Below are 10,313 nucleotides of genomic sequence, written 5' to 3' on the forward strand. Positions count from 1 at the left end.
AAAGAAGTTTTGACAATAACTTTAACAATTTTGAATTCATTAGCTTATTATTTTCCATTTCAAGACCTGATTACTGATTTACTAATTAAAGAAAACTAAAATTCTACTAACTCTGTGCAGAGAGAGGATAAGTACCTCATTTAGGATAACTCCTTTTGATGAAGTCACTGGGCTGCTAAAACTGATTTTGCATGATGCCTTAACATTACCATGTTTGTACTGTATTGAATCATTGCAGGGGACATGCGACGGATTTGATGTTCACTTTTTTATTTTTATTTTCCTCTGCTTTTCATAATTTTCGTCTGTCATTGTGTTTTCATTATGCATTTAAAATTTATTTAGTGTATATTTTGGAAAATTAAATGTGGCGTAACTGAATATTTGCTAAACGGTCAATCCAATCAAGGAAAACCAGCAAAATGGACTTATGAGTGGGGTATATGCTGAAAATGCAATTGATTGTGCATTTCCAATTAACTTGCCGGAGATTTGTTCCTGTCGTCATGATTTAATGACAAAAATGAAACGTATTATGAGAATTATCATTTCCATTGGTGTCCAATATTTTTCGCCGCTCTCAATTCTCAAAGGAATTAACAGTGTGTATAATCCTCCATATTATGAATACAGAATGCTCTCAAAGCAGATTTTTCTGGTCACATTTTCCGCATTTGTGATTTTGACCTAAATTTAATCCTACGCGATCCCCAAAAGGGTTGATATAAACTTTTCACCTTTCCCTTACACGAAGAAGGTATAAATAGAGGGAAAAAATTTAATCCAAGCGAGGAGTTGCGAGACTAACACGACTACTAACGAATAAAAAAGCAGTCGTAGCAATCAGCGAATTTTTAACGAACGAAAATTAGATTCAAGGATGAAACGTGGGTCAATCACAGACGCGCAGACTACCGTAAAACACCCGACGGAAGAGAGAAAGAGGTATAAAAATGAAACCGTAGATAAATGGTCGCGTCAACTGCCGCACGGCCTTCACCGGCAGCTATGTATTTAACCAATAAAAAATAGATACGGCGCGTATTTCGCAGCGCAAAGTATAAAGCTACCTGGAATGAGATTTTGCCATAAAATTTATCTTATCCTTTACCTCTGTTGGGGTCTAATGAATAGCAAGGGGGTGAATTTGAATCACCCCCTCGATTAATTGAACTCGGAATTACCCTGGTTCTCATCACCGAATTGCGTTCTTTTTATTCATGCTCGTTCTTCCACTTCGCAACTTTGCTTTCATCCCTTCAACTCATCTAACCGTCTGCACGAATAACCACCCGAGTTCCATAAACGTCATGGAGACGATGTGAATGGGGAAAAGATTGTAATCGTTTGTCCTTTCCTAATGTGCTGAAAAAATGAGCGTTCTTTAATGAAATTACGGGTGATGTCCACCCTTGCCTCGTCTTTCTGAGAAATTTCCCTTTTTGTATAGAAAAAATTTCTTTGTATATAAAATTACGTAGTTAACAAATTAATGTTTGGAAATTACAAATTACGCGTTTTGGTAGATGTCGATTAGATTGTAATGTTAGAACCAAATGTATAGCATAATTCATTGTTAATGAGGTGAGGCGTGAATTTTGGGAAATTTTTGTGCTATTTCATGTTTTTTTTAGAGTCATAGACCGAACTTTGCATAATTATACAATGCATTTATCTTATCAATGATCATATTTTCTGTGATTTCAGGATTTTACTTCTCAGTCTTCTGAGTCAATATCAGAGGATTAGTTTCACCAATACTTTCTTAGTTTTTATTCTAATTTCCAACTTAAAAGGCATTAAGGTCCATCTAAAATGTTATTCTTGGGCTATACAATGGCGTTATATAAGATTTTTTTACGTGAACCCCTCTGAGAATGATTGCGTCTGACATTTGTACTTGTATTCTCGTGCCTGTTTACTCCTCGGTTATGAATATAAAAATATTTTTTATATTTGACCTGTGCAATCTATATCTGAAATTGTTACTAATTATTGGGTGTGTGTTATCACTTTGTATGCTACTACGTTTAAACTATTTGAAACAATGCATACTTATTCCATCTGACATCGGTCTTAAAATGACAATTTTTGAAAATATTTTGCAATGACAACCGGGAAGTTTTTTATATCATTTGTACTGTTAGAAAGAAGCTAAATCATTTTATAACATTTGATTGGGGAAGGTAATATTCGCCTAGTCATCTTTAAACTTGACTCTCCACCTGCGCACACCAGTTCCCCTTGCCCTATAACGTGAACATCGCTCTCCGCTCCTCACCAGTCCAACGGAGGACATTCCTCCTCCACCGTGAACCTATTCATCTTGCAGTCCTTCCGCATCACTCTTATTCCCCATCTCGCCTTTTTCCTTATCCTCCACACCGTCCCATTTTTCTTTGCGGCCCCTCTTCTTTCTACTTTCTCTTTCTCCTTCTTCTCTCCCCGACGCTTTACACATCTCTCTCCGTCAGTTCCTATCCCTGCCGTTCCCTGACCCCTACCACAACACGAAGGTTAGTTTTCCCTTCTTGCTTCAAGCGCCTAGACAAATCGATGATAGGGAAGTACCTGAATTCCAATGTGAACGGATGTGAATTTTCAAATACGTTTCCCTACAAATTGACAAGCGTAATTTGAAGTTCTTCATTTTTGTATTTTAATTACTGTCGTTGACCAATAACAAAAACTTTTTTCGTGATGGAAATGTGCCAAATGTACTCGAGTACTAGCACCCGACTACGCATATGTAATAAAATATCCCGATAGCTATTGGTATTCATAGAGTAGGCTAGTAGATGGGTTTAGAAGATAGTCACTTATCAACCACTGCTTTTTTCTTCGAAGTAATCATGTTTTAGAGGAGGAATTTAAGTATCCTTGTATTTATCCACTCCAGTGGGTATTTATGACTCCGTTTTTCTTCTCGAGAACTTACAGGTACCTATGTACCAACAGATAGGTAGGGAGGTATGTTTGGCCTACTTGTAGTTCACGATGTTCATTGTTGCTTCTTTCCATAGTTAGGCTACATTGGAAGTAGCCTATCCGGTTAGGAATGAGAGAAATGAATCTAGAGGAAACTCGGAGTCGTGGTCATCTCAACCCTTATAAATGGTCCACCCTTAGTTAAAAATCATGGTCGATATTTATGGTCGTTGCTGCCTTCAAATATTATATTTTAAATATTTTTTGAACTAAAAGTAAGCTATGAAGTAGTTTTATGGAATACACAATACATTTGAATAAGCTCGAGAATTAAATCATGCAATTTGACCTGCTAGACCTTGCCAACCTTGGAGCCGCCGTCAGCATCATGTAGGTTTTCGCGTGTTCTTCTTCACTCTTTTGACCGTTAAAGCTAAAGTTAATGTTAAAACAATGTTTTATGCTACATTTTTGTTGTCAAATAAACATTGAGCAAAACGATATATGACACGACCCTATAAAACTTTGGCAGAATTTCATACAAATGCTCAAAGCTCAGCGTTCTTCCTTTCTGCGGCGATAGTTATGTAATATCTCTTCATGCTTGACTTCGACTTGAGTGTCATCTCTTGGCGGAATCGTGAAAAAATGCATTCGAAAAATAACTCTCAGTGCATAGAGAGCTAGGTTTGTTGTCTTATGTACAAGTGAGTAGTTTGTACAAATTTTATTTCCTCTTCTCGTGAAAAAAAATGTTATTTTTTTCTTGCTGGTCTTTTCCCATTTTGACGCTACAGTCATTCCTATAAAATTACTTAATCAGCGATTGATACCTTCAACCATGCCGTGCCTGAGACTTGCGGTGAGAGATGTTTCTCATTCTACGAGTAGTAACAGTATATTTCGTTATCTACCTAATACAAATTATGTGATACAATTATTCCAGCAGTAAACCTTTATTATACATGAATGTAGTAATAAAAATTCAGGCATAAATCACCCAAACGAATTTCCCCACGGCCTTTTCACCATTTATGAGATGCATGCAAACCATGAAGAACTTTTAAGAGTGTTTGTAAAAGAATGGAGGATTGCTATACTTATTGGTAGGTTACCAATGTCTCCATTTTTGTACGTGAAAAATACCTCTAGTCATAATCAGTGTGGATCCTGATGTGTTTTCGTTTTTTTACATGATTTGTTTTCCATACCGTCATAATAAACAATCTTTGTATTTATTTTCAACATTTATGGATATTTTTTATGGTTTATTTGGTTTGACAGTGAATTTCCCTTTCATTTACACCTTTACGTTTCGACACTACGCATCCATATGTAGTGAATATTTCACCCAGTATGATATTTCAACGCCTTTGCTAACCTTTTACACCAATTACCAGAAAATGCGTGTTAAAAATACAACTTAAATGATCGTAATAACAATTTTGCTCCCGGGATATAATAAATTTACTCCAAGCCATATATGCAGACCTTGCATTATGTAAATCTAATTAAAAATATGATAAATATTTGATACTGTCCCCGTGTGTAACTACACACCACCCTTAGAATGTGTACACATTTATTAGTGACCGTAACACGCTCAGCACCCAAGGTTTAAGGAGCATTAATGAGTAATTCATCAGAGGAATTCTCTTGAACATTCCTCGTCGCTTAAGATTTCGCTTTCCACTTTGTCGTATTACATGATAAACACTAGGTGATAACAACGGTTGCATGGCGTGTTGTTGACTCAATGTCTCTCAGCGTAAACACTATTACGAGCTCCGTATATTCATGCAGACTAAAACAACGGGATAGTGTGTCCTCATTGATGCTCCTTACGCTAAATCTCTTAAACACACTGTATATCCGGGAATTAGTGAAACTTACTTGTCGCAACTTGGGCATTCACCGTCAGATTTCTCCTATTATATTTCTCTCATTGTCGCCACTATTATTTTATCTACTCATTATCAAGTATTATTTTAGTCTATAATTCACTAATGAGGTTAAAGCCAACTTATGGTATCCTATTTTTCTACCATGCCTGTAAATCGGAAATCATTGTTTACCTATTAATGGACTTGGCCAGCTGGGATTAGTTTAGTATGATAATAATATGCCAGAGTTTATTCCACCTAGCAAACTTTGTGCTTGATCCTTTACCAAACTTTTCCTTGATGTGCATTTGTGGTAGATCGTTGACCTAGGTAGTTGATAGTTGAGAACCTATAATACCGCTGCCCAATTAAAATTAGAAGTGAGGAGGGTGATCAGTCCCGATACTAGTGTACAGGTGTACCTTTCGGATGTTGTTCTTCGAATTGTATTTGGGATTATATTCGAGAAATTTTTAACCATCGCAGAGATATTATAAAAGAAATTTTTTCCTGGAGCCGGATGACCTTAACAAAAAGTGATGTTCGCAAAGATCGACAAACTAGGCTTCGTATCCTCATTTTATGTTTAATTATAGGTTTATTCACGACATTTATGTTTTCAAATTATGCCTGCCTTTTTATGGACTATATTTTCTATGACCGTTACATTTTTGTGTGGAATTATTGTGCTTCACTTTTATATTGTTAAATGACGCATTTGTGTTCCGATTTGGTGGAGTTCTCGGACGACCTACCAGTATTCACGCTGATCGTGTTGGGTTGGTTTCAATATATTGCATTATAGTGCTGATGATGATTGTGAAACTTGATGCAGTGCTGGTCAAAGTATTCATTCCGTGACAAAACGTTTAATTAGCGGGAAAACGCTGAATGATGCGAGGCTCCTATCAGAGAAATCCACTTTTAATCGATCTGTATTCGAAGCGAGCACAATACGGGTTTACTCTTTACTATACATCCGTCAGTTTTTATTTGGATGAATTATTCATCAAGTGCTACATATATAGCATGTCTCTCTATGGGAGGGAGCCGTGGACGTTGTCAAAAGCAGAGAAGTCAAGAGTGGAAGAATTTGAAATGTGGTGCTACCGAAGAATGATGAAGACAAAATAGTTCAACTGAGTAAGAAATGAGGAAGTGCTGAGAAGAGTGGGAGAAATACAACTTTCCTATTATCCTTAAGGAGACTTAGTTAGCCATATTATGAGACATGATGGCATGATGAAAACAATAGTAGAAGGACAGGTGGAAAGGAAGAATGGCAAGGGACGACTTCGAATGAAATATATGGAAAAGGTAAAGAAGGATGTGAAATTAAATCGAAACTTGAAGGTATTCCTGTACTAGATAATGGCGTGACAGCCGAAACCGGTGGTAATTTTTAAATAAATTGTAGAAGTAACGTAATGTTTTTTTACTGCTTATAAGGCTGTGAAAGAGAAGATACACGTCGCTATGAAAAGGCTAGCGGATAGGAGAGAGGAATGGAGAGCTGCGTCAAACCAATCTTAGGATTTTTGACGAATGATGATGACGTCAGTTTTTTAATCTAAAATATCGTCCGATACGTGAAAAAAGACGAAAGTGTGTTGAGGTGCAAACGTGCATGATACCACACCTTGTTGCCGGAAGGTTCTCGATTCGACCGCCATGGCGCCTTGGCTCGGCATGTGTGTATCGTTAGGAAGGCAGGTGCGCCGTAGCACGCGACTGCAGGTGTTGCAGGCTTTTGGCCTCAATCCTCGCTACAGCCAGCTGCTCAATTTGGTGTTTCTCTTGAGGCAGGTCCATCTCCGGGAACAGTGGAGTGCCTTCCGGAAAAGCCGTAAAAAAAATAATACAAATACTTTTTAAAGTTCGGGAAGGCTCATTTTTTAAATATATGATGGATTGTGACTCGTGCCCCATCTTCCACACCTGTTTTCGAGTGGGCGCGAGTAGAGTGAGGAATTAATGTCGAATCGGAACACGGAAGGGCTCTTTAAGTGAAATGGAGAGTGGTTAGGGGAAAAAAAGGCGAAAGGGTGCTTCAGAAAAAGCAGCCGCAGATGTTTGAAGAGATATAGGTGAGGCGATTCGCTTTTTAAATCAATCCAAACACAATTATTTTACGGATTTTAAAGGTAATGCAACAGATAACACCTGCTTAGTATATGATTATTCCGTCAGATGCCAAGCAGTACTCCGAAACATACTAATTGGGCTGAGTGGAAACAGGTGTTTGTAGTCAATTTGGTGTCACATTTTGCGGGACTCAAACCTTTATGCACTTGAATCGAATGCATTAAAATAAAATTAGATTATTTCGCTAGAAATACTGATTTTACTCATTGTTAAATATAAAGTTATTTTCATTTTTATCATCCTAAGCTATCATGATATCCACATTCTGAAAAAGTTGGCATTGCCATTCATGTTATTGCCGTACGATAAAGGTAGTTTAAATTGTTTTAATAATACTAAATATTGTAATTGATTAAAAATATATAATAACAGTATCAGTGAGGTGCAAATTTATGGTAGGGGATCTGGAGAAATGAAGGAGGGTAACATGCGAGTGTAACATGATGTCTAATGTAATTAATTGATTAATTTTTTTAGCAGATGCTAATAGTGAAGAAAATTTCCAGAATAGGTTCAAAATCTCCGTAAGCGATCATGACAGCTTAAGTAAGGCGCTAAGTTTTAATGATCTTTCTTTGAAGAATTGGGTATGAGTGATTCTTAGCCATGATATAAAGACCAAATAAACATTTAACGTTAAGTTGATGCGTAGTTTTCCGCGGCGTTGTCTAGATGATGTCTCCATGTTCCTGGGTTTCACCGCGTGGATTTTCTTTGTGACGACAGTTTCGCCGGTATTCCAACCGGCGTCTTCAGGTCGATGTCGGGATTCAACTTTTGGTGACTTATATAGTTCATTTTTCGGGCCAATTTTTTTTCATGCTGGATGCTGATTGGTCCACCTTCTTTTCTCTCGTATGACCCTCTTCCACGAGCTGTGGAGAGGGTAGCCGTCTTCTCTATTCATGTTTTCTGGTGTCTTGAATATTTCGATAGCCTCCTTTATTAGCCTGGGGTAATATCTATTTTCTTTTGCAACAACTGATGCTTCGTCAAAGAGTATCTGGTGTCCGGGTTCGCTCCATGCATGCTCCGCAATGGCGGAGAGCTGAAATTGCTTATTTCTTGTGGCTCTTCTGTGTTCCTGGATGCGCACTTTCATTGATCTACACGTCTCTCTTATGTAGTCTTTGCCGCATGAACATGGCACCTTATAGACCCCTTCTTGAATGTCGTGCGGCAAAACGTCTTTTGGACCCGGTAGTACATTGCCAGTCTTAGTGACACAAGTGAATCTTGTTACGACGTTGTGCTGTCGTAGAATCCTAGCAATCTTCTCTGAGGTGCCAGATACAAACGGAATTACTGCGTGTGCCCTTGCTTCCGTCTGATCCTCCTTTTCATTGGTGTTTTGATTAGATGTTAAGACGTCTTCGTTTAACTCCTTCTTTCTTCGATGTTCCGCTTCAGCGGCCCTTTTCAGGACCAGTTGTCCACTGTAGCCATTTCGTCTCAGTGTTTTTATGAGTAGATTTTTCTCCGACGATATGGACTCGGCGTCGGAGATATCGTAGGCTCGTCTCATTAGTGAGGAAATCACTGAGTGTTTCTGGGCTGGATGATGATGGGAGGCTGCGTGAAGATAGCGATGAGTGTGCGTCTTCTTCCTAAAGACAGCGTGTCCCAGTTTTCCGTTTTTCTTCTTTTTGACTAGGGCGTCCAAAAATGGGAGCTGGTTGTTGTCCTCTACTTCCATCGTAAACTTGATAGCAGGATGTTGGGCGTTTAGATGTCGGAGGTAGTCTTGTAGGCATTTCTCTCCATGCGGCCAAATAACGAAGGTGTCATCCACGTATCTTAGCCACAGTTTAGGTTTCTTACTGTAGCTGTCCATGGCTTCCGCTTCAAATTTCTCCATAAATAAATTAGCCACCACTGGTGATAGTGGAGAACCCATGCTCGCCCCCTCCGCTTGTTCGTATATTTGTCCGTTCCAGGTGAAGTAAGTTTTCCTTAGGCAGAACTCCACTAAGGTGGCGTAGTCTTCCGGGAACCCTTTTGTTTGTAGTCCTCGTATTATTTCCAACGAATTGTTTATGGGTACGTTTGTAAAGAGAGATTCAACGTCGAAGCTGACCATGATGTCTTTGTCCTCCATCGTCACTCCTTGAAGTATTTCGACAAAATGCGCTGAATTCTTCACGTGCGATGACGTCTTCCCCACGTATGGCTGTAGATGCCTAGCGAGATATCTGGCGAGATGATACGTAGGTGCGTCTATTTGACTCACAATGGGTCTTAACGGGATGCCTTCTTTGTGGACTTTAGGTAACCCGTAAAACCTTGGTGGTTTCGGAGCGGTCGGAAGAAGGGTACGTTGCTCCTCACGGGGGATGGAAGATTTCTTGATAATTTCTTTCGCCTCCCGGATCGTTTTTGCCGTCGGGTCCGTCCTCAGCACTCTGTATGTTGTTTCCTGGAGGAGGGCTCTGACTTTACTGTCGTATTCCTCTCTCTTCATGACGACTGTGGCATTCCCCTTGTCTGCGGGTAATACCAGAATTTTGGTGTTCTCCTTCAGTTTCCTCAATGCCATCCTTTCGGCTCCCGTCGTGTTCTGTTTGGGCGGTCGAGCTTTCCGCAATGTAGCCGCTACGTCCTCCCTGATGGCATCCGCCTCTGTCTTCGGTAGCCTTCTGATAGCGGATTCAACCCCGGTGATGATTTTCTCCGTCGGTATGGCTTTTGGGGCCAAGGCAAAGTTTAGGCCTTTGGAGAGTATAGCGTTGGTGGCTTCATCCAGTGGTGAGTCTGTCAGGTTGATGACAGAATGGTCCTTATAAGGGCCGCTCGTCGGGTGCTGTCTCGAATGAAGTTTCTCGTACTTGTTTTCTTGTTTTTCCCGGGTCGATGATTGTGTATTCCGGGAAGAGTCATACGTGATTCTGTCGATGGTATCCCAGTCGGCGGCGTTGAGAATCCTCCCCAGTTCGAGGTGGAGAGCGAGAAGTTGTTCTGAGCACTCGCTTAGAGAACGGCGAGTGTGCTGTATGCGTTCTCGGAGTAACGCCCCGCTAGCTCTTTGTAGTATCCTCTTGGCTTGTCTAGTGTCGAGGTGATGCTTGATTTGGACACATGTTGGCATTGTGTCCGTATCCCGGCAACGTTGAAGGAAGGCCAAGGAGCACAAGAGTCTCAAAGAAAATCCACGCGGTGAAACCCAGGAACATGGAGACATCAACATTTAACGTTCACTCCCCAACTGATCTTTTTTCTGTTAACATTTACCCCCTGTCATATCTTCTCACCCTCCTTCGCTTTTTACTTCCCGTATCTTTGGAATACAGGTTAATATAGAAACTTCTGCTACAACAGAATTAGCTCTCTGTAGCTTTCACTTCATCCCTATAATATACC

General features: G+C 39.7%; 1 protein-coding gene across 1 annotated transcript; it reads right to left on the minus strand.

Annotated features, from left to right (window-relative positions):
- Nucleotides 1-6,512: 6,512 nt before the first annotated feature.
- On the minus strand, nt 6,513-10,041 carry LOC124167140. Its single transcript, XM_046544939.1, has 2 exons — nt 8,778-10,041; nt 6,513-6,643 (listed from the first exon to the last, which is right to left on the minus strand). Exons 1-2 carry the CDS (start codon nt 10,039-10,041, stop codon nt 6,513-6,515), a joined length of 1,395 nt encoding a protein of 464 aa, XP_046400895.1.
- Nucleotides 10,042-10,313: the final 272 nt, after the last annotated feature.

Source organism: Ischnura elegans, chromosome 10, assembly GCF_921293095.1.
Source record: "Ischnura elegans chromosome 10, ioIscEleg1.1, whole genome shotgun sequence".
NCBI lineage: Eukaryota > Metazoa > Arthropoda > Insecta > Odonata > Coenagrionidae > Ischnura > Ischnura elegans.

Bases quoted from the DNA above. Each gene is read 5' to 3' on its own strand.
- LOC124167140 (XM_046544939.1), bottom strand. From the start codon at position 10,041: ATGCCAACATGTGTCCAAATCAAGCATCACCTCGACACTAGACAAGCC. The intron at 6,644-8,777 runs GTAAGAAACCTA...CTTTTCCGGAAG, and splicing joins GGAAGCCATGGACAGCTACA to GCACTCCACTGTTCCCGGAG.